General features: G+C 38.0%; 1 protein-coding gene across 2 annotated transcripts in view; it reads right to left on the bottom strand.

The window, feature by feature from the left end:
• Nucleotides 1–544: 544 nt before the first annotated feature.
• The window catches only part of LOC132107150 (leucine-rich repeat and fibronectin type-III domain-containing protein 2-like), a 113,810-nt gene continuing 88,338 nt past the window's right edge, over nucleotides 545–26,016 (bottom strand). For both annotated transcript variants that reach the window (XM_059513380.1, XM_059513381.1), the window contains 2 exons: nucleotides 23,640–25,036; nucleotides 545–2,329 (listed from right to left, as the gene is read on the bottom strand). In XM_059513380.1, the coding sequence (XP_059369363.1) occupies nucleotides 1,357–2,329; nucleotides 23,640–25,015 (2,349 nt within the window). In that variant the 5' untranslated portion in view covers nucleotides 25,016–25,036 and the 3' untranslated portion in view covers nucleotides 545–1,356. The remainder of the gene's footprint in view (nucleotides 2,330–23,639; nucleotides 25,037–26,016) is intronic.

Here is a 26,016-nt window from a genome sequence, read left to right as displayed (position 1 = left end):
AGTGAGATAAATGAAGGTTCAGGAATTCTCTTTCATCAAGAAAGAGGAGCGTTTGACCAACAAGATAAAAAATATATACATTTTAAAATTCATTACAGTGTAGCACATAAATATATTCACAGAGTTTTTATGCTGCTCTTCAGGGAAACTGCTAGCATGGCACTTTGCTACAATTTCCTCTGTCTATGTGCTTCAGTTTCCATACCAGTTTTGAAAAACCACAGTAGCACAAGAGTTTATCCCCCATTCATTCCAACCTGTCTGATTCAGACACTAATAAGACATAAAGAAGACACACACACACACACACACACACACACACACTCACACCAATGAGTCAGCACAGCAGACTGGGGGGATTCACTAGGAATGAATCACGACCACCGACGCATCACCTGCACAGGTTTAGGATTTGTGCAGATCATGTAAAGGCCCTGACATACCAAACTGACGTCAAAGAACTAGCGGCGACTAAAGCTGGTGGTCTTGTTTGTCTGGGCTATAATATTGGGCTTGAACACACTGCAAGCCTACAGCCAATGACTGTACCATCAGGAATCAAGGGAATATATTCGTCATTCAAAAAGTGAAACCGAAACTAGGACTGCCTATATACAAACCATGATTTGCTTGCTTTGATCGATTTCTGTTTAGTTTTTTTTTTGTGCATCAAGCTGAACAGCTAATCAGAGTTCTGTGTCTCACTGGCATTGCCAATGCAGACGGACACCAGTTCAATACATTACAATGCATTAGATGCGTTTTCCCCATAAGTTATGGCCAATAACAAGTATTTTTTTTAACTCTTTTAAACCAAATCTCTGATCTCTCATACCCTCTCACTCACAAGCGTTTGTCAATGTGAGTGTTTCTTGTTGTTGCAGACTTTTTGTTCAGTTTATTTGGTTTCATTTTCTACAGTGAAACAATGGCCTGAGACAGAGTTGCCACCTTGTGGAACAACTGATTACTGCAAAACAAATTGAATGTGCATGTGCGACCTGTGCGTATAAAGCAAGCACAGTTACAAAAATCGGATGGTGGATGTACACTGCACATAACAAATTTCGCATCTCGCACTGAATGCCAACCCTCACGTATCTATATAAATCATTGTATATTTTGGGCTTAAGGTGCAAGCTACAATGAGCCTACTTTACTTAGAAATTAGGCATTTTCAAGATTTTTTATGTTCAAGATTTGACCGGTTTCGAAGTGGTTCAACCATTTTGTGAATTCACCCCCTCAATGCTGCATCTGTTCTGGATATGCAAGACGAATAGCAATAATAAAAAACATATTCAGAGTCAAGAATGATTGGGTTTATATCATCTTTCTTCCCATAAGTCCCGGCCCCTAAACAGTACTCTCCATAACCCACTCAGAGCTCTCGATGGTGCCTTTGCTCCCGCAGCTGTCCCTGTCCTCGTCACACTGCAGCAGCATGCCGTTCACCGACAGGCTGCGTTTAGTCCAGATGCTGCTGATCCGGCGCGGGTACGAGCACAGCTGCTGTGCTGTGGACACTGTGAAGTCACCCATGTCGAACGAATGGCTCCTCTTGGGTTTGGAGTCCAGAGGTAACATGAGCAGCTTGCTAAGCCGTGAGTCCAGTGTCCGGCCCAACAGAGGCTCCTTGTCAGTCGGGCCAGCCGGGGCCGAAGCAGCAGCTGCACTTACCGGGCCCTCGGGTGATCGCGGCTCCTTGGTCTGGCCCCGAAGCTCCAGCGATGTGAAGGCCCCTAGAAGCTGGTCTAAGTTGGTGCGAGGCCTAGGAGGCGCAGACCTCCAGATGCTGGCGAGGGCACTGTTGGGGCTGTAGGATGTGGGATCTGCTGAACCTGAGAAGGAAGAGGAGGAGGAAGAGGACAAGCTGCTCTGGAGCGAACTGCACTTGAATTCAACCGCTTCATCCTGCATGCTGGCTTTGGGCTTGGGTGCCAGCAGAGGCACTCCGTTCTGCCCCGGCCTCCCTCCGTTGGTCTGAGAGTACGTCTCACTGACGTTGCTCAGCTTGCTGACAGGGGTTTCGCTGCCCCCTCCGACGTCCCCTGCCTTGTAGCGCACCATCAGGATGACGATAAACACCAGCAGTGTGGCCACGATCACGCCACCCACCACCAGGATCATGGTGCCGCCCAACAGCTGCCCGTGCAGAGACTGACACTGCGGGTACTCATCCCTGGTGTAGAACTGCACACAGCCCACCACATTAGTAGCAGTGAGTGTGGTGGCCGAGTCATCCCAGGCGGCCAGCACACACAGGTCATACAGAGTCCCAGATACCAGGTTTGTGACATGGAAGGCCTTACTGGAGGGAGGAATCATCCTGCAAACACACAACCACAGACTCATTTAACACAGTTCACATCATCTCAATCAATGTCGATACTGTGAAAGTTCATTATTCACTACACTGTAAAATCTTATTAGTTAGGTTGCCTTAAAAAGTGAAATAGGAAAGGTATGTTGTATTAACAGATGCTTAGTATATTTCACTTACACAAGAGTTCTAGTAACTAAAAAAAACTGTAGGGGGTACTTGATAATTTATTTTTGATTTACTCTTGACTTAGCATAGCTAATAAAATTATTGACTGAGAGTGCATTGCAGTATGAATAAATTATGAAGTTGCTTTGTTTACTGTTTTTTTTCTTTTCTTTTTTTTGTGCAAATTTGCTGTCTTGTGTCAACAGTAGCACAACAAAAGGAGCAAATGAATTTGTTATTGTTTCAATTAATAAAAATAAATACAATTTAAATATAACATTCAAAGTTTCTGTGTGGCACAAGCATGATCGATTGCAAGATATTACCACAAATATTAAGAAAAAGTCTAGCTAATTAATTAATTAGAAATCAGGCCACCTCCAAAAGCTACTAGCTCTCTTCCCTTGAAACCAAATAACTGTTTTCATGTTGCATCGCTGCAGCAATAGGAAAGGAATTACAATAATATCAATGAAGTGCACAACCAAAGGGAGCACTTATGAGTATATAATGGCAAGTTCAAACAAAAACATTTTAGGAAAATCAACATCAGTTGAAGTCAGCTTATGTGATTTCCTTCAGTTTTTTCAGTTGTACTGAAAATTTAACATTCAAGATGACTTTTGGAAATGAGTGAATGCAACTACAGAAAGAGAACCGCAGAAGTGGAGGAAATGAATGAAAAAAAAAAATAAAACTATTTTTTTTCTTTTTTAACAAAACTAAACCTAAACCAATAAATTATTCTTAACTTGGGTTTCTGAGTAAGCAAGGAAATTTATGTGAATAGTAAAGATAACTATATTTTTAGACATTAAGTAAAGTTTATTAAAAACTGTTTGTCAGAAGAACTGCTGGATTTTGACTTGCCTTTCCACTCACTGATCTTTCTATACAGATTATATGTATTATAAATCAGTGTTTCTGCAATGTTTCAGATTTAAATAGTTTTCCAACCTGTTTTTAGTGCCCGGAACTCCAAAGCATTATTAATTTAGTAGATGCTTTTTTTATGCAGAGCAGGGAACGAGAGAAAATTCAGACAACAGCAGATGCTACAGAGCACTTTGCACTGACATGTCATCTGAAATTATGAAAAACTACTTGAAATCTGACCTGATATCACAGACATGTGAAACACACACACACCATTATTCCAGACCACAGTGGCTGAGAATCCAATTTAAATCAAATGTAAAAAATGTGCCAGATTAGATTTCAAGCATTAGATCACACTTGGGACATGGACGTGTGACGTCAATAGCCCAAATGCACTATTTTTGCTCTTTCCCCGTAAACTGCTGTCGTCTGATGCTTACTGCACACAAAGAGGGCAATGTCTGAATGAGATTTTATTCCACTCTGTTTGATTGCTGGTTGTGGAAAACGAGAAAACATTTTAGGAAAAGGTCTAGTTACTGGATTTGCCAATATTAGAGGTATGAATTACATGTTAAAAATCTTGTTCAAAATGAAGCATTTTATTTGACATCCACAATTAGTGCTTTGTATTCTTCTTTGAGTTACTGCATTCATTACTTCTGGACACGCTGACATAAAAAAAAAAAGTCTGTGCATAAAATACATGTTCATTCCTTTCTGTTTGAATGCTTCTTATCTTGGTATCGACTATTTCATACAAGAAGCTACAAACTAGACCAGATTTTACGCTAGCAGTCAAACATCCAAAAGTGTTGCTCAGTTGTCCACTAAACACGACTGGACAGCTCTTATTTTTATGTGAACTTCACTTGAGTTCTTCCCTGCTGAGATGACAGCCAACAGTAATTGGCTTTATTTCTTCTACCCATCTGTGCTGCTGCCACGAGCAGATGGCCTATCCTATATCCCCGATGTATATTAGGGGTGTCAAAATTAATCGTTTCTACGGTGCATCGCGATGCAGACGAGGACGATTCGGTTTCGGTTCAGTAATAGCCCATAACCGGTTATAATGTACTGACTCATTTCTGACGTCATCACCGCGTGCTTAGTCGTGGCATACAATGGCAGAGGAAGGCGAAACGCCTAAGCGTGCAATAAAAAATGCTCCAACCACTTTAAAAGCCGACATTTGGGCACATTTCGGCTTTTATCAACAACACGGTAAGCCCGACCTTGACAAGACACACTCTGTGTGCAAATCATGTCACGCAAAAACAAAATATGCAGGGGGTAATACCACCAACATGAGAAACCACGTCAGTCGTTTTCACCCCAAGCTGCAAACGCCTGTCAGTGCCATTGTGGATCCAGCTCAGCCAAAAATTTATCAACTTATATCAACGTTGCTGCCAAACTCAGTGCGAGGGCAGAGAATTACCAGAGCAGTGGCATCTTTTATTGCAAAGGATATACGGCCCTTTTCTGTAGTGGAAAACGGCACATTACATTAGCGATGACTGGAAGATTTTGTCTCATGTGCTGCAAACGTGAGCCGTTTATGAGTCTCATACGGGTGCTCATCTGGCAGAGCTACTGTCTCATGTCGTGGATGAATGGCAGCTATCACATAAGGATGTAGTGCTTGTAACAGATAATGCGTCGAACATGATCGCTGCAGCTCAATTCGGAAAATTCCCTCACGTAACATGCTTCGCGCATTCGCTGAATCTGGCATCTCAGCGCGCTCTTAAAGTGGGCGCGCTCTCCAGGCTTTTGGGCCGAATCCGACGAATATCTTATTTTGTGTATTAAAAAACACTGCTGAAGTGCAGATTTAGTTTTTTGTATATTGATTATATTCAAGTAGGTTTGGCCTCTTCAAGTAGGTTTGAATTTAATTTCAATGTCAATATTTAAATGTTTTACAAGAAAGTACACTGCACTATATAAGTATTTAAGTACACTCCCTGCATTATGCACTTTTAATACTTACATTTGTGTGTTCTAATCTAATGCTGCTGTTGTCTTCTGTGCCCAGACTTGAGTTTTATTTGATGTTTGATACATGCAAGAAGCCTGTTTCAGGTAAAATTAAAGGTTCAGTTCATATATCTGACTGCTTGTATTTATTGACAAAATTGTATACATGAAGCAAAATTGAAAAATAAGGATGCAGTGCATCATCAATGCATCGTGATGCATCGAGATAATCGAATCGAACTGAATCGATGACTTGATAATCGTAATCGAACCGTGAGACCAGTGTAGGTTCCGCCCTCTAATGTATATGGATAAAGAAACCATCTTAAGCCATGGTGCAAGAACATAAAAACAGTGTAAGAATGCGGGAAGTGTTTATTTAGGAGTGTGCGTGTCTGATGCCTGTATGTACTGCACTAGAGACGTGTGTACAGAGTGACCTTTAATACACCCATACAACGTTTTCTTCCTTTAAGTCTAGCTAGATTTCATTTCTGTATAGATTTGTTTTAGGTTTCAACGGAAGGCCGTGTGAACCCCCTGGACACTCAAACATCGGCTGCTTTTAGGAGTCTGCTGGAGCTGGATCACTCTACTGATTTATTGTCAATGTGGTTTGTTGTTAACGTTTTCTCATATTCTTCCACCTCTAATGCTAATCAGCTTTAGGCTGTCGGCATGCACAGGTTAATTGTGTTTGATTAGAACAGAATGAATGGTGACGCTCTTCTCAGATTTCCTGTAAACTATCAGCATGAGCTCATTAAATAAAGCCCTCATCCTGGCTCTCCTCCTTTCAGCTCAGCTTCTTCTCTTCCTTTCTTCTTCTTCTTCTTCACTCTGAAAGCTTACAAAGAGCTCAGTTTTCAAAGACGTATCTACCTCTCCTTGATTTTTTCATTAAAACTCACACATTACAACATTTTTCTTTTTGTTATTTGAAGGCCACACTAAACAATTTTCCCCTATTGTGCTTTCATAATTTATTTTGGCTAAATGTGTTTTATATTTATATTTTATTGTTTTGCTCTTGTTTCAGATCCAGACGTCAACCCTTATGCAAATAAAATATATGAAACATGCAGTGCAGTTTTTAACTTCATTGCTATATAGTTTTTATACGTATTGATATATAGCCATACATTGTCCAAGCAAATTTTGCAGTATACAGAAAACATGGAAATATTTCAGCATTACATGGAATAAATGAAAATAATTCCACGTATTCTTGTTTTGTAACAGTATTCTTATAAGACAATATTTATTTATTTATTAATAATTAAGTCATCGTTTTCAATCATTCAATCAGTCATTTCAGTCGTTTTCACCAGGTCCAACAAATGTACCCCTCGTACAGTTTTACCAAAGTTAGTGCACTTGTTTACCAGATGAGTCAGCAGAGAGGATCCAGTGCACCTTGTGTCCAAAAATTTGATTGATGAGGGTCATCATGATGAGCCATCTGTTCTGGACACCTGTTTGTACACCCCCTCCCCTCCCTGTACACCCCAGTAATCTAAATGTGAACTTATGAACCTAAGAAGGAATTTCGGTGGGAGGGAAAATGTGTGTTGGGATCTATGTGCTTTTTAAACTCTGAAAAGGGTGAAATCATGAAAATGGTATAAGGGAAGTTTTTATTAAGGTTTTAAATACACAGTGCATTTCAAGAAAAAGGTTATAAACACAGACGAAATGGAAACAATGCAATGATCGTTTTTTGTACTCTGAAAATAGTAAAAACGGTGTTAAAGTTGTTACAAATTAAATAAAAAGAAAACTAGGTTACTGGTTATTTATCTAAAACAACCAAACAAGCCCAAAACTAACAGATACGTTTCGTTAAGCAACACGTGAGAGCTTGTAGCATTGCATTTTAAAAAGGTGTTTTGTTTCCAGCTAGAAAAGAAAGAAAACTAGGTAACAGAGTTTTATAGCATTTGTACCTTACCTCAAACTAAAAAAAAGAAGCGAATGTAAAGCAACAATACAAACCAGAAAAGTTGGCGTTTGTCGCGATGTTAGAAAAAGTTAAAACAAAAGAAAAAAGAGGTATGCATTTACGCTGAGCTCAAAGAAAATACATCAGACCCCGTCTTTAAAACACCAGCACAAGATACTTGTCAAATCTATGCTGTACTTTACCACCAGTGTTGGGGAGTAACTAGTTACATGTAACGGCGTTACGTAATTTAATTACACAATTATTGTAACTGTAATTAGTTACGGTTACAACGAAAAAATTAGTAATTAAATTACAGTTACTTATGAAATTTTTAACGATTACAAAGGGGATTACATTTGAATATTTACACACATCCACATACAGATTTAACTGATTTATTTCCCAAATTGCACGGACTATTCTGAGACATACCGCCCTAATAATTTCTGGGATGCGGAAATACAGTCTGGTTCGTAGAATCCAGTCATAAAAACGGAATGCCTAACGCGGACGGAATATGCCACATTTTGGATGACTAAATCAAAAGTAGGTCAGTACACTTGAATCAAAACATGACATGGACTAGTGTCTGTGAATATTAAGCGACAAAAATGCAATATATGACTTGCACATTCTGCGTGTCTGTGGAAATCAGGCGCGGACTGGACACCCGGAGAAACGGGACAATTCCCGGTGGCATGGCAGCCGATTTTGCCCCACTATTTAATATAATTATTGTATAATTGCCTGCCGAATGTACTAAAGCGATCATTTGCGAATCCGCCATTTGATAATTAAATCTCTAATAAGTCATGAATTGTTAGGCATGACTCGCGCGCTCTCCGCGCCTCCACCAAACGGTTTGGATCAGACTCAGAGTAATCAATGCGAGAGAGAGAGAGAGAGAGAGAGAGAGAGAGAGAGAGAGAGAGAGAGAGAGAGAGAGAGAGAGAGGACTGCTGGAGCAGAGAAGCAGAACTCCTGTTCAGGGTTTCAGGTCAGTTTCATCTGTAAAGATGCTTTTTTGTCTTTGTTTTTTTTATTTAATTAATCAAGCAGCAGCACGTTGCTCATCAGTCATCACTCAAAATACTATATAAAGGACATCATTATTATCTGTTGTAATGTTACAGTAGTAATTTAGCTGAAAAAAAATCAGATTTTTTTATAGGTTTAGGGGGAGCTACGATAGACAACAACACAACCCTTACGAAAATTAACATTTTAATATTTATCTATAAATCCAGAGAAAATGGTTACTATTGTTTAACTGTGATAACCAAAAATGTAAAATTATTTTACAAATGCATTTATTTAAAAATAAATACAAATCCATTTGCAAAAAAAAATAAAATAAACAAGGTTATTTTACTTTTATATAGGCTAATAAAATCATGGTTAATTTTTGTAAGGGAAAAACATGACTCGTGTACAGTATTAGGATTTTTCTATAAAGATATTGTAGCATTGTAGAGTATTGTATTGTAAAGTATAGTTTTGTTCAATCTTGAGTATTAAAGTCATGAGAGAGATGGATAACAGGGCAAAATAAAGAGACTGAAGAGAAAAATGGAAGTGAAGATGCAGTTCAGGAGAGAACTTTTAATTATTTTGCATGGTCCCAAATTAAAGATTTAAAATTGATAAAAATCGTTAGATAAACGATTATAGACGAAATAAATAAAATAAAAAATAGTTTGGTCCATGAATTTGTTTGTATGAGTTTGAATTTTCCAGTCTGAATTTTTTTCCATGTTTTTTTTCCATGGTTTTTATTTCCAAAGACATGGTTTCATTTACTACATGTAGGCCTACTGAAGCTCGCAGTGTTTTCAACCCCTGCCGCCTCAATATAGGAGTAAACGAGCACATAAACACAATTTCTAGAACTGCTCTGTGTCACTTCATGTGCATTTTACTTATTTTGAGAAAACTATCATCATATACAAAGAGACAGCAAAAACACCAATGTTTAGGAGTTTATTACACAGAATACGTCACATGCTTATTAGATAACTGTATTTAAGTTGATGTATATGCTTTTATTTATTATTCTTTAATTTTCACAAATTTAGAAAAGTAATCAAAAAGTACTCAAAAGTAATTAGTTACATTACTTTAATAAAGTAATTGAAAAAGTTACACTACTATTACATTTTAAACAGGGTAACTTGTAATCTGTAACCTATTACATTTCCAAAGTAACCTTCCCAACACTGTTTACCACTAATTACCATTTTAAAAATACTGTTAGTGACAGAGAGTTAAACAAAAGAAAAAAAGATCCTCCGGCAGAGTTTGCGAAGCCTCCGGTAAAAAAACGACCTCACCGCACCGCTGACACACTCAGAATGCTTGCGTCCGGTCCCACTCAAACCACTTCTTCGTCTTCTTGACGCAAAGCTTTAGGCGGATTTACCGCCACCTACAGGACAGGAGTGTGGAGCATTGACGTTAATGAAAACTAACTCAAACATAAGAGATAAAAGAAATACAAAAATAAAATTAATGATAATAATAAACTTAGTAGTGATTCTTTAAATCCTGTTTATCAACTCTTTGAGACACTTAATCTGTGAAACATTTCTATAGTCAAATCTTTATTTAACAATTTCTAAAATGAGATCTGATTTATTTCTATATTAAGTGCTTCTGTAAGTTGTAATCTTTCGTTGTCATATCTTTTGCATTTTATTAAAATAGGTTCAACTGTTTCAGGAAGATCACATTTAACACAAAGTCCAGACACATGTTTTTCCTCTTATGAATAATGACTGATTAAGTGCAATGTGTCCAATTCTATGGCGAGATCTTGCTTTCTATTCCCAAAATTCTCCTTTCATTTCCAACTGTTCTTTGAATATTATATAAATGATGTCTTTTATTCTCACCACCCCATTTAATTTGCCACGTATCTTTGTATGTTTATTTATTTTTTTTAAATTAGCCCTTTTATTTCTAATTTACTCATTGGGGTATTAAATTTGATGTCTGATATTTTAATGCTTTTATCTGGTCCACTACTTTCATTACCTTCTATTTCTATACGTGCAGGTATCCATAAAAAATAAATATTTGTTTTTGCTTGTATTCTGAACAAACTCTGTAAAATGACTGACAAAATGTCTTGTCTAGTTGAAGATTCGCCACTCTTTAAACTTGATAGTGCTGAAAATGAGTCTGAACATATGACTACTTTAGGTATATTAATGTGTTCAACCCACTGAAGAGCCAAAAATATGTCAATCTGACGGATGATTAGATGTTCTTTCTGGTATTCTATACCTAACCCTTGGAACATATATAGCTGCTGCTGCTGTATGGACTGTTTCAGGATCTTTAGATACATCTATGTATAGGAGTTACTTTAAAACTAGGTTAGCCTATACGATTTTTATTTTTTTTCATCTAAACAGAAGTCCTTGTTGTTTTATTTTATTTTTTATAGCTTGAATGAGGTATTATTAAACATATTAAATTGAACCCCTTTGTAAAACAAAAACATAATACATATAACAACAATAAAATAACTGTTAACACATATTTAGACTAAACGACTATATTCAACAATAATACGATATACATGTGCTAAAACAGGCTAAAATAGGGTTGGCTATGTTGTAATGGAGCAACCGTTGTTATGTTATCTTGTGAACCATTAGGATTCATGTGTCCTGAAACCAAATAATTGTCTTTATCTTTAGAAAAAGACAATCGTGTCCTGCTGCTGTGGTCTGAATATCCAGTCTGTCTTCATCAGGAAATGTGGAACCCCCCATCATCAGACCCCGTTCTGGAGATTGTGTGTATGTTTGTTTATTTTTACAGACATATTTCATCATAAAACTAAGTAAGCAGGGCATTGTAATAATATGGTAAACATGTCGACATCTGCAATGGCTATACTTGTTACGGTGTTTTCAAGTCGGGGTCTGGGGTTGTTTTAAGAGCAAACCCTTGTTTGCCAAACTAGTGTTAAGCGACACTGTCTGCATTTTTAAAGTTAAAGAGGGTAATGAACTCTTTCACCATCTATTATTGTTAGAGCGCATAATCATTGTTAGGGGGATCAACTAGTTACATATAGCTAAATTATATCATTTGCAGTGTTTTGAATAACGGCATTCAAAAGAACGGCGTTAGGTAACAACGTTATTTTTTCAGTAACGGGGTAATCTAACTAATTACTTTTCCTGTCGTTACAACGCCATTAACATTACTGGACGTTAAATGCGGTGCTTTACTATGCATCGATTGAATAAACTGTGCAATCTATGATTGCAACCTACGCAATCTGGCTCACATAGCTAGTGAGGAGGTGGGTTAATAACGAGATAAGCGATGGGCCAAGGCAGAGTTATGTGTTTCACGGTAGCCAATCAGAGCAAGTGTTTTTACACACATGCCAGCACACGCACCAGCGGCGCCGCGCCACACACACACAACAGCTAAAAAGAGACTCGCAGCAGCAACAGAGATGGCGAGTCAGGAGCAATGCGACGAAAAAATGCCATTTTCAAAGTGGAGATATAACCACTACTTTAAATTAATTGCGGTCAAAGGCAAGAATGTCCAAGTAATGTGTAAATTATGCCTAGGAGCGAAGACTTTGTCGACATCCGTTGTAAGCAACTCTAATTTAATGAAGCATCTCAAAACGACACACGCTTCAACAAAGCTAGTGGCCAAAAACACTGATACCTCCACAACAGATGATAGCTCACCATCCACTAGCAAAGAAGGACTCGGAGCAAAGTCCTCCAAGCAGCAAAAACTAGATCTTTCTGCCTTACAACAAAGACCTATCATGACACAGGCTGAAGTCAACCGTATGATAGGCAGGTATGTTGTTAAAAGTATGTTGCCATTATCGACGGTGGAGGGATGATTCATTCCGAGCCATTATTGCTAAAATACCTACGAAAGCAGGGGTCTGTACGCCATGCTCAAAGACTTTTGCTAAATACCTAGATGCTGAGTATGCCAAAATGAACACAGAGCTTAAAACGAGTTTTGAAGAGTTGGAGTTTTTGTCTACAACTGCAGATATTTGGACTGCACACAACCGCAGTTACCTCGGCGTGACTGCCCACTGGTTAGATCCACACAGCCTAGAGCGAAAGAAAGCAGCCTTGGCCTGCAAACGTTTGAAGGGCCGTCATACGTATGAAAGCATTGCTACTGAACTGGACAATATCCACTCATCCTTTAGTATTTCTAACAAAATCACAGCTACTGTCACAGACAATGGTTTGAATTTTGTGAAAGCCTTTAAAATTTACCAGCCCGTTCAGGGAGATGACTCTGGGGAGGAAGATGATGATGATGATGTGACTTTTGTCGACCTTTATGATGTCTTACAAGACATGAATGTGGAAGAGGGTGTGAAAGAGGATGTTGTGACTTTGCCACCACACCACAGATGTGCATCGCACACAGCAAACCTTATTTCATGCTCTGATGTGGACAAGTGGCTACTTTCAAGGTCAGACATAAAAGCTGTGTACAGAAGTGCCACCTCCAAATGCACAGCTTTGTGGAACAAGGCCAGCCGTTCCACAGTGGCTGCAGAGATCGTGGATGAAGTCCTTGAAAGGAAGCTCCTTGTCCCATGTACGACCAGATGGAACTCCTTTCATGATGCCATTGCTCTTGTCTGTGAATTCCCAATCGCCGAGCTGAACACCATTTCCTACAATTTTGGGATGAAGCCACTAACGGTAGCCCTTGACATTCTTCAGGGCGAAGACAACTGCTTCCATGGCACCCTTCTACCCACACTGGAGACATTGATCTCCAAGACCCTGGACTTGAAGACTGGCCTCCAAATCCTTGGTGACCTTCCAGTGGCTGTTGTCAAGGTAAATACATTGAATACATACTCTCATACATGAAATGTGTATTAATTATGAAATCAAAGTAAAATGAAATGTATATCTCTTAGATGTCTGTGTGTCTCTGTGTCTGTCTCTCTGTGTGTGTGTGTGTGTGTGTGTGTAAATGTAAATGTGTACCTTGAAATGCAATGTCAGTCACTTTGGATAAAAGCGTCTGCCAAATGCATTAATGTAATATGTGTGTGTGTCTGTCTCATTTCAGGCAATAAGAAATAGAGTTGCTGAGGTGTTGGAAAGTGAGACTGCCATCTTGGCTGCGGTGACACTGCCCAGATTTAAACTACGTTGGCTGCGGACACAGGAAAGGAAGGACAAAGCCAAGGCATGTCTGCTGGCGGAATGCCAGAAAAGTGCACAAGAAGACCAGCCAACAGGTACCAACGCACCAACGCGCAGCCTCAGCACCGACTCAGCCATAGATTAATTCTTTTCCTTTGAGGATGATGCTGAATGAAATGCTGCTGCTTCTTAGATACAATCAGTGGTTTGAAGGGTAGGATGGTTAGGCTACATGGGTCAGTTGGATACAAAACGGACACATGAATAGATGAGTGTTTGGATGGGTAGATGAATACCTAGGAGCTGAAGTTCAATCTTTAAAAGCACTTCATATTCTAAAACTGTTTACTTTTTTAATGAAGATAAATAAATACAACAGCCTATGTCTTACTATTTATCTCAGTTTGTTAGAGTTTGATTTATTTAATTTGCTACAGTTACTGCAAACACACTTTATATTATTTACTGTTTACTTTTGAAGAAAATACTTGAAGTACAGAATGTCTACCAGACCAGTTGTCCGACATTGGGAGTTTGATTTATTTAATTGAGAATAAGACTACGGAGCTAAACACACTTTTTTGTTTAAAAGTTTACTTTTGTTGTGAACAAAACACTTGGAAGTACAGGTTGTTTACTTGACCAGTTGTCTCAGGTTGAGAGAGTTTGCAGGATACAACCCTTGCTGTCTGTTGACGTGCAATAAATATCTTATGTACAAACACCTGTCTGTTCTACTCATTTCAACTGATTTGTGAAAATGGCAAAAAAACAAATTATTTTACACATAGCAACGCAAATAGTTACTTTCCCTGGTAACGAGTTACTTTTATTATAGAGTAATTCAGTTACTAACTCAGTTACTTTTTGGAACAAGTAGTGAGTAACTATAACTAATTACTTGTTTAAAGTAACGTAACGTTCCCAACACTGATCATTTGATTACAAAAATAAATGTAATCAGTTACAGTCAGTGAGAAAAAATAATTAAATTGCGGTTAATTATGAAAATGTTACATATGAATATTTTTTCACACACGTACAGATTTAATTGATATATTTCATAAACTACCTTAACTACTCTAAAACATGAGTCAGATGTTTCAGGAGTTAAAGACCTATGCTAATTTCCTATTTGGCCGATGTATATTTATTTGTTAAATTGAACTGTTTTACCAACCCGTTGTTAGATGCCGTGGCATTACCCTTCATAGGTGTGGAAAAACCTGATTTCAAAACAGTATCTGTAGCTGTTAAACTTTCTTGTTGTGTTTTTAAATATGTATTTAATCTCCAAGCAAATCTGATTTCGTGGTGGTTGTTCTTTAAAATGAAATCACGATCACAATCCTAATTTAAGTGATGAAGGATTTTGAAAAGTCTGACGGTCATTAGTTGTTGAGCGCTCTAATGTTAACCCCGTCCTGTTTACACGTTTCAAAAGATTAACGGTTGAAAACATTACAAGTCTTAAAACATCTAATCAAATGTTATCAGTTACATTACTTTTTAAAGAAATTGATATAGTTATGCAACCTTTTAGATTTTAAATAGGGTAATTTGTGATCTATAACCTATTACAAAGTTCATAGTAACCTCCCCAAAACTGTGCGTAAAATAATTCCCCCAAGGTCTCGGTTACAGCTAAACGTTAAAACAAAAACTTAAGGTCCTTGTTGGCAGTTTTGTGAGTGTGTGTGTGTGTGTGTGTGTGTGTGTGAAAACCACGTGGTTTGAAAGAAAAATGTTTTAGCTTATATATGTGATTTTACTACAAACTATAAGCATTCTAACTTAGAAACATAATATGTTTTTATTTAGTTTTTATTTTCCAACCAAACTGGTTGTTCGCAGCTAAAAAGTCATAAGAATGTTTATTGTGTTTTGAAAAGAAAGTAAGTTATGATATATAAATAATACTTTTTTTTTATTGTTTAACATCAACCACAATGCGTTTATGTATTTCTTCTGCTTCATGTATACAACAGTTACCGTACACACATTCAAGAGAAATGCATAAACTCAATTGTTTTAAACAATCTAAACCATTTAGTCTGTCATTAAAAACTCTTACATTTTTTTCTTCACACATCTATTTTCATCTGTCTCTGGACTCTTGCTAAAAACATTTGAGTGCTGACATGAATCCTACATGAAAGCTAAAAAATAATACTTTTTAAAACTATTTTAAACATCATGGTTAACAACCCCATTTGTAAAGTGAGAAAGAACGTCTAATCTATTGTATAAAGTTCTGTGAGACATTTGAAGCAACAAACACTTTTGGTTTCAAAGAAAACTTATGACAACTCATTTTCAATCTAATATAGGTATTTTCGTGTTTGTGACCTATTTTGTTTGCTTGTGTATTTATGTACTTGTTTGAGTGTATATTTGTATTTATTTTAATTGCATGCTCATGTTTTCTGTATGTTTACGTTTGTGTGTGTGTGTGTGTGTGTGTGTGTGTGTGTGTGTGTGTGTTTATGATTGTATGGTTGTGTTTGTGTACTTGTTTGCATTCTCAGTACGTTTATGTTGAGGTTAACAATATTTTGTTAAACAACATTTTTCTATGGTCTGACTTGTTAAAAGATTTCACATCCTTTTGACCAGTAAATGAACTTTGAGCTAACCTTGCGTTCACAGGCCTAAGCCATAAAGTTGAAATTGTCACCCTTTGATCACTGAATATACAAACATTTTTTTAACTTTAGCAGACCTGCAGCACACCATTTACAACGCCAGAACCTCGGCAAAACTAATTAGATTACAGTTGAGTTGCAAACCCCGAAAACCTTTAGATGTTTTACAATCTTCGCTGACATGGTTGTAACAGTAAACACAAAGACTTCAGATGCCAGGCACCAGACGCATTTCTACGCACTACTTGAGATGAAATATTTAGCCTTTCCTGTAATGTTGTAAAAGTTTAGACGTTTTACGATACAAATGATAACAAGTCTTTGGCAAGAAAATCAAAGACATTCCAAAACATTTAATTCCAGTTAGATTTGTGTATGCCTATAGCAACGATATAGCAATGATAGAAGTTAATATTGACAAAATAAAAGACGTATTCAAGGATTTAGACTACTAAAGTATGTGTGAGTGACTTATTAAAATTAAATAAAACAACACTTTTTTTTCCAACAAGGATTTTTTTTTAGACGAAAAAATTAAATCGTATAGGTTAACCTAATTTTAAAGTAAAAACATCGGTCTAATATTAGAACCAGGTAGAATGTTTTCATCAAATAAGAACTGATGTGTTTTTATTAAAAACGTTACTTTGTTTAATTCTTTTAACATACATTTAAACCTTTGCGGCCACCGTTATTAGGGAGGTGTTAGGGGGGAAGTGTTAGTGGGTGTTTTTTATTTATTTTTTATTCGATGCTTTGAACATTAACACAGAAAGGCATACATTACTGGTAGATTTACAAATACGGTCTGAGATTACTCTAAATTTTCGTTCACACTCTGTACATCATAAAACAAAATAAATGTAAAATAAATAAATAAAACAACACTGAAGAAAAAATAAAATAAAATATATATATAAAAATAAAGAACGAAAAAGTAGGGGGGTAACAGATTTTCACATTAAGAAAACAAAGTCCTCTAATGAAGAATACAAAAATCTTGCTTTGGGACTTTTCATTCCTTTTAACGTCTCCAAATACATCACAAATTCCTCTTTAAGTACCACTAAACGTGGGGGGATTTAGAAAAACATACATTTATGAATGTAGAATTTCATGCAAGTTAATATTAACAAAATAAAAGACATATTCAAGGATTTAGGCTACTAAAGTAAGTGTGAGTGGCTTATTAAAATAAAATAAAACAACAAGGACTTCTGTTTAGATGAAAAAAATAAAAATCGTATAGGCTAACCTAGTTTTAAAGTAACTCCTATACATAGATGTATCTAAAGATCCTGAAACAGTCCATACAGCAGCAGCAGCTATATATGTTCCAAGGGTTAGGTATAGAATACCAGAAAGAACATCTAATCATCCGTCAGATTGACATATTTTTGGCTCTTCAGTGGGTTGAACACATTAATATACCTAAAGTAGTCATATGTTCAGACTCATTTTCAGCACTATCAAGTTTAAAGAGTGGCGAATCTTCAACTAGACAAGACATTTTGTCAGTCATTTTACAGAGTTTGTTCAGAATACAAGCAAAAACAAATATTTATTTTTTATGGATACCTGCACGTATAGAAAAAGAAGGTAATGAAAGTAGTGGACCAGATAAAAGCATTAAAATATCAGACATCAAATTTAATACCCCAATGAGTAAATTAGAAATAAAAGGGCTAATTAAAAAAAAAAAAAAAAAACATACAAAGATACGTGGCAAATTAAATGGGGTGGTGAGAATAAAAGACATCATTTATATAATATTCAAAGAACAGTTGGAAATGAAAGGAGAATTTTGGGAATAGAAAGCAAGATCTCGCCATAGAATTGGACACATTGCACTTAATCAGTCATTATTCATAAGAGGAAAAACATGTGTCTGGACTTTGTGTTAAATGTGATCTTCCTGAAACAGTTGAACCTATTTTAATAAAATGCAAAAAAGATATGACAACGAAAGATTACAACTTACAGAAGCACTTAATATAGAAATAAATCAGATCTCATTTTAGAAATTGTTAAATAAAGATTTGACTATAGAAATGTTTCACAGATTAAGTATCTCAAAGAGTTGATAAACAGGATTTAAAGAATCACTACTAAGTTTATTATTATTAGTGATGCACCGAAATGAAAATTCTGCGCCGAAACCGAAAATTTAGGATGCACTTGGCCGAAACCGAAACTGAAGCCGAAAATGGCTTCTTTTAAAAACGTATATATATAGTGCTTGGATTTAATGGATCTGAATTGAAAAATCACAATATAATAATCAAACTTTTATTAACAGTTACATAACATAACATAAAATATTTTTTACAATAAATATAAATAATAATTATTTTTCAAGTTTTATGTTCCATCAAATAAAATAGTTTTTTAAAAATTGTGCAAAAAAAATCCACAATTTTGGAGATTTTTGCAGAACAAATGTTACATATTGCAACTTTGGTGTCCTCTCATATAGGGCTGTCACTTTTGTGAAAAAAAAATCCTGTTCGATTTTTGAGACATAGGCAAAGTGTTCAATGAATCGTTAGTAAATTGCCTATATTTGGCGTTGATCCGTTTTTCAACGCCAAATATAGGCAAATCCACCGACAACTAAACAGGCATTAGGGCGAACGTAAAGAGGGCGCTTGAGACGCGCACAAGTCAGCAATGTGGACTGCCATAACATCAATGAAAAATATTACTGAAGGCTACATTGATATTATGCACTAATAGGCTCTGTGTGTGTGTGTGTGTGTGTGTGTGTGTGTCAGAACCTGCAGTTGCTGTGTGACGCGCGTTCGCTGCGAGCGTATAGTGACGAGCTGGGCGCGCTCCGAGAGAAGACCGTTAAAATCGATTCCCTGTTTTCGTTTTCGAAACTTGTGTTGGTTGGTCCGATCGATTGTGCAGCTTTTGTGACAAGCTTTTTTTGATTGTGACAGCCCTTTGACATGCTTAATCTTTGATAGGCAGACGCGTGATAACAGCTCGACCGTGAGTGAAACCTAAGCGCTTGCTCACGGATGGGAGGGGCGGGTGACATTCATTTTCGGTTTACGTTTTCAGCTGTTTTTTTTATTTCGGCCCGAAACCGATAATGCCATTTCGGCCGAAAATTTTCGGCGGCCGAAATTTCGGTGCACCCTTAATTATTATCATTAATTTTATTTTTGTATTTCTTTTATCTCTTATGTTTGAGTTAGTTTTCATTAACGTCAATGCTCCACACTCCTGTCCTATAGGTGGCGGTAAATCCGCCTAAAGCTTTGCGTCAAGAAGACGAAGAAGTGGTTTGAGTGGGACCGGACGCAAGCATTCTGAGTGTGTCAGCGGTGCGGTGAGGTCGTTTTTTACCGGAGGCTTCGCAAACTCTGCCGGAGGATCTTTTTTTCTTTTGTTTAACTCTCTGTCACTAACAGTATTTTTAAAATGGTAATTAGTGGTAAAGTACAGCATAGATTTGACAAGTATCTTGTGCTGGTGTTTTAAAGACGGGGTCTGATGTATTTTCTTTGAGCTCAGCGTAAATGCATACCTCTTTTTTCTTTTGTTTTAACTTTTTCTAACATCGCGACAAACGCCAACTTTTCTGGTTTGTATTGTTGCTTTACATTCGCTTCTTTTTTTTTAGTTTGAGGTAAGGTACAAATGCTATAAAACTCTGTTACCTAGTTTTCTTTCTTTTCTAGCTGGAAACAAAACACCTTTTTAAAATGCAATGCTACAAGCTCTCACGTGTTGCTTAACGAAACGTATCTGTTAGTTTTTGGCTTGTTTGGTTGTTTTAGATAAATAACCAGTAACCTAGTTTTCTTTTTATTTAATTTGTAACAACTTTAACACCGTTTTTACTATTTTCAGAGTACAAAAAACGATCATTGCATTGTTTCCATTTCGTCTGTGTTTATAACCTTTTTCTTGAAATGCACTGTGTATTTAATAATAATAATAATAATAATAATAAACTTTATTTTCTATAGTGCCTTTAAAAGTTACATCTCAAAGCGCTGTACCAAGGCATACAGAAAAAATAAAAATAAAAAAATAAATACATTGAGATTGACCATCAGAGAAACATATCACATATATGCTAACCGGAAAAAATATGTTTTAAGAGAACATTTAAAAATACTAAGGGATTCAGCCTGTCTGATTTCAGTAGGAAGAGAGTTCCAGAGTTTAGGTGCCACAGAAGAGAAGGCCAGGTCACCCATAGAGCGTAAACGAGTTACAGGAATAGTTAAAAAGCCAGAATCCGATGAACGAAGACTAGGCATTGGGGTGTAGACAGTTAAAAGTTCAGTCAGATATTCTGGAGCTAAACCATGCAGGGCCTTGTAGGTAAGCATAATAATTTTAAAATCAACGCAAAACCTGACCGGAAGCCAGTGCAAGGACTCCAAGACTGGAGAGATGTGCTCACTTGTCCTGGAACTTGTCAGGACTCTGGCAGATGCATTTTGAACATACTGCAATCTGCCTAAAGTAGATTTCGAGACCCCCGCGAGCAAAGCATTACAGTAGTCTATTCGAGAAAAGACGTATTGATCAGTTTTTCAGCCACTGAAAAAGACAACATGGGACGTAGTCTTGCAATGTTTCTAAGGTGAAAAAGTGATACTTTAACCATGTTCTGAACATGAGGATCAAAAGTTACGTTTGAATCAAATATCACCCCCAGATTTTTTAATTTTGCTTGAAACTCCATAATAGACCCATCCATCTTTAAATTTAAGATATTAGCTTTACGTATTTGATGGGGTGAACCAATCAGCATAACCTCAGTCTTGTCACTGTTGAGACAAAGAAAATTTTGAGACTTCCATATTTTTACCTCCAATATGCAATGTTCAAGAAAGGCAACAGCCGAATTATCACCAGGTTTTGAGTGAATATAAATCTGAGTGTCTTCTGCGTAAAAATGAAACTTAAGACCAAGGGATCTTAGAAATAGCCCAAGGGGAAAAATGTACATACTAAAAAGTAAGGGACTCAAAACTGAACCCTGTGAAACACCAAACTGCACTGAGCCAATATTGGACCTGCAACCACCCAGGGACACAAACTGCCTATGATCTGATAGATAAGACTTGAACCAATTTAAAGCAGTGTCAGTAACACCAAGAACTTTTTCCAATCGAGAGAGTAAAAGAGAATGGTCTACAGTGTCAAAAGCTGCGCTGAGATAGAGTAAAATCAGGATTGACAAAGAGCCAGAGTCAGCAGCAATTAACAAATCATTGGTGACTTTAACCAATACTGTTTCAGTAGTGTGCAGTTTGCGGAAGCCAGATTGGAGGGGCTCAAAAAGATTGTGCAAAGTAAGATGAGTATTTAACTGAGAGGCCACAATTCGCTCAAGTACTTTAGCCAAAAAAGGCAAATTGGAGATGGGACGAAAATTAATGATGTTTACCCAGTCTACGTTGGGCTTTTTTGGTACAGGTGTTACAGCAGCAATTTTGAGTGCAGCAGGTACAACACCCGTGTTCAGTGAGTCATTTATTATACTCAAGACGACTGGGCATAGTGAAGCAAAACATGATTTAAACAGGCAGGTGGGTATTGGATCAACTATGGAAGTGGCAACTTTCATTTGTGAAACCACATTACCCAGAGACAGGATCAAGTAAGCTAAAATTTGAGAAAAAAGTGCCGGAAAAATTAGGGATACTAGGAGCAGAAGCAGACGCAACAGATGTAATGGATTTGCGTGCATTAGCAATTTTGGAACTAAAATAATCAAGAAATCCATTACAAAGCTGATCTGAGGCAGGTACATTGGAGGAGCTGTTACCTTTGAACAGTTTGTTAATGGTATGAAACAATTTTTTGGGGTTATTTTGATTATTATCAATTATCTGAGAGAAATACTGAGATCTGACAGATACAATCTCTGCCTTATATTCAAGTAAGTGGTCTTTCCAAATTTGATAATGAACATTCAGGCCAGAGGTACGCCACTTACGCTCCAGCTTATGACCCCAGCTTAAGGTTTTTACGATTTAAAACCTTAATAAAAACTTCCCTTATACCATTTTCATGATTTCACACTTTTCAGAGTTTAAAAAGCACATAGATCCCAACACACATTTTCCCTCCCACCGAAATTCCTTCTTAGGAAGGGGAGGGGAGGGGGTGTACAAACAGGTGTCCAGAACAGATGGCTTTTATGACCCTCATCAATCAAATTTTTGGACACAAGGTGCACTGGATCCTCTCTGTCAGCAGTGTATGTTGAAATAGAAGACGTGATTTGTGAAGAAAATAAAAAGACATATCAAGGTAAATATTACTTGAACATTGTATTTTAGTGGTGTATGAGTTTCAGTTTAGCTGTAATTTTGTTAAATTTTCCAAAGGTGTGTGTGAATTGGTAGAAAAAATGATAGCAATGAAAGCAGCAAGAAACTATTGTGTATTTTAAGGAAGTAAATTCCCACAGGGTCAAATGTGTCCATGGTTGAAGAAACCGATTATGCTGAACACTCGGCAGAGACAACGGGACCTCGATGCTTCGAATCACCAAGTGGCAAAAATGTTTTTTATTGATTTATAATATGTTTGCATATAATATGCATTATGATTTAGATGCAGCATGCACTCAGATTCAGGAACCGAATAGCGACTAAGAAATAAGAAAACCTTACTATAAATGCCATTTGGAGATGCATCACTGAAATCATCAAAACACAAGGTGTGTGCTTTCAATTTGACGCTCTTACGAGTTTAACAGAGCATGCAGACAGAGGGGTCTCAGCCTCACTTTTCTGGCAGGCAGTGATTTTATGAGATTTTACTTCAAGCGATGATAGAAATATTGCTTGTGCTAGAAATCGCGTTGCATTGCAGCTGGTTATGAAAGCATAATTTTGGCCACAATGAGTTTATTTACTCATTATGCTGTTCAAAACATTTCACAGATCAGCTCATTGAACCATTATGAATAAACGAGTCAATAATTTATCTCTGACGCCGGCACAACTCTAAAGATGCCACACTGAATTACTGCCAATGAGCTGAGCTGAGCAGTGTTTTTTTATATATTAATGGGTGGATGGCTTAACTGACATGAAGACATTTGATTTTCCTTTTGTCTGTTTTCCCCTTGTAATACTGCACAGTAGCAGCCGCTTTAATATACTTTTACCTCATCAAAGAGAAGGGAATTGACATACTATCTACCCACTGAGTCTTCCAATATACTTACATTGTGAAGACAGAGAATAATCGAGCAGACAAGCAAGACGAACCCCTGCAGACAGCTGCAGTTTACAAATGTATGCAATATAAACAGTTCGGTGTGTACCGCTTGCTGCCTAAACAACATAACACTTGACAGAACTGACAGCCTTTTCTTAAGAACGATCCCCCCACCAAAAACTCCCCGGTAAACTACCTACTCCAAAAAGCACTTGGATGCCCACAGTTTGCTAAATTGCGACACATCTTTCTCTGGGACAGTATTTCAGTCATAGCCCTGGACATGTGAAAGAAGCCAATCTGCTTCGTACCTGTAGATGAGCACTTCATCATCTGAGCAGTTATACTGTAGTTGGTACATTTTCACTTTGGGAGCAGTCTTGCTGACAGACCAACTGACCAGGGCAGACACAGCAGTCACCTCAGACACAGACACTGCTTTCTCTGGGTGGCCTTTGGGAGCACCTTTACCGGTCCTGGAGCTGCTGGTAATGTCCGACAGGCGAGACTTGGGTTGCGATGCCTGGCCTGTGTCATTGCTTATGTGGGGTAGCTGAATAATTGACAGCTCCACTGAAGCAGTTGATTCACCAGCAAGGTTGGCTGCAATGCAAGTGAAGGTCCCGTAGTCCTTGGAAGTGGTGATCAGGATCTCCAGGGTCCCATTGTGGTACACCACATTGCGAGAGGAGTTCCCGACCAGTCGATCATCCGGGGTCACCCAGTGTATGGTTGGGGTGGGATCTCCAATGGCTTCGCACCGTAGACTGGCGGTCTGCCCCTCCAGAACCAGCATGCGGTGGGTGTGCTGAGTAATCAGAGGCTGCTCACACAAAAACTCATCCTCCCGAATGTTCCAGAAGTAGCGGCCCTTCAGGGCAGGAGGTGAGGCACAAGTCTCCAGGTCATCATCTCGTTCCAGACGCCGGAACCAAAGCAATTCGCAGTTGCAGTGAAGCGGGTTTCCACCTATGCTGAGTGAGAGCTGAGGGGCAAACGGTGTGGTCGTCGCCTCAGAATCCTGCACCCTGGCAAAGATAGGATCCGGCGGAAGCTTCTGGAGCCGATTGGAGGTCAGGTCCAATCGGGCCAGCTTATCCAGATCCACAAAGGTCCCCTCAGGGATGTAGTCTAGCAAATTGTGGTCCAGACTCAGCTGGTGCAGGTTGATCATCTGCCGGACTGAATGCCAGGGCAGAGCCTGAAGGTTGTTGTAGGACAAGTCCAGATCCTCGAGCGATGCTGCCAGGTCTTCAAACGCCTTCTTAGAGATGCGACCCAGTTGGTTGTTATTGAGGATGAGATGCTGCAAGCTGACCAGCCCTCGCAGGTCATTGGGGCCCAACTCCACCAAACGGTTGTTATCCATATGAAGAGAACGGAGGGTCTCCAGGTCCCCGAAGGAAAAGGGCTGGATGTAGCTTATCGTGTTACGCGAGAGAGTAAGGTCCACCAAGTCTGTCATGTTGGCAAAGTCCTGTTGTGTGATTCGAAGGATATAGTTTCCCCCCAACCGGAGCTCCACAGTGCAGCGATCTATGTCAGATGGCACGAAGAGCAGGCCTTTGGCTGGGCACAGGGTCCCCAGTGACTCCGAGAGGTTCTGGCACACACAGTACTTGGGGCACGCACGGGCCATCATTACAGCCATTCCCAGGACCAGCATCTGACATAGAACGGGGTCCATGGTAGATTCACACTAAGGGACCTGGAGGACAAGAATGGATAAGGAATAATCAGTATCGACATTCTTCAAGTGGAGAATCATTTAAGAATGCAATCAGTGTTACTGTGACACATGTTCAGAAGCAACAGACAACCTGAGTGTGTGTTGTATCTTTCTAGTGTCACTCAATTACTACAGCTGCACAGTTCATAACCACTCTCGTGCAGATCAAGTACTTATTCATAATGTGTGTTACAACTGTGCAGGATGGTTGCATGAGAATCAGATCACCTCAGAGCTATGAATGTGACAGCCCTGTTGCACAAGGTGTGCTGTCTGCAGCCTTGGTCTGCGGTGATCTTCATTTCAAAAAGTGTCATTAAAATGAACTGTAACTCAGTGAATATTCAATGAAGAGACACGAGAGATATATCTATAGAAAGCCTGACATGTCTACTTTTAAACTAAGCAAGTGCTACCAAAAACTAATATTCTGTGATAAAGTAATCCATATGAAAACAACGCGATGTCCAGTTTTTCACGTCTCCCTTCATTATATCTAATGCGACCCACACCCCCGCGCTGAACGCACTATTCAGATTATAATGTTCCCCGTGAAGTGCATGGCATGTACTGTATACGCCCATACCACAGCAAAACGAAGCAGTGAGACTGTTCAAGTTTTTTTGTTTTTATTTTACTGTTTGCTTCGAGCTGAGAGAAATAAGACATAATTCACCCCAAAAAGATGTGATGAGGATTACCTCAGGATTTGATATTTGGATTTCCTCAGAAAAAAAGCATGAAGCGTTTAATCCAGCAGAGATCATAAAAATTTGTAAGTCTTCTACTAGTATCAGTGACCATCAAAATAATGTTAATAATGTTGTTTATCATTTAGTTTATTTAAGAGCACATAAAAAATATACCCTTTGGAAATGCTAATTATGTTATGTTCATTTATATATTTCAACATGACACAATACCAGTCAATACCAGTTTGCTAAAAAGTATTGTTACTA

The sequence above is a fragment of the Carassius carassius genome, chromosome 27 (assembly GCF_963082965.1).
Source record: "Carassius carassius chromosome 27, fCarCar2.1, whole genome shotgun sequence".
In the NCBI taxonomy this organism is placed as follows: Eukaryota; Metazoa; Chordata; class Actinopteri; order Cypriniformes; family Cyprinidae; genus Carassius; species Carassius carassius.
The sequence above is the reverse complement of the archived record's forward strand: the minus strand, read 5'-3'. Positions and strand labels throughout refer to the sequence as shown.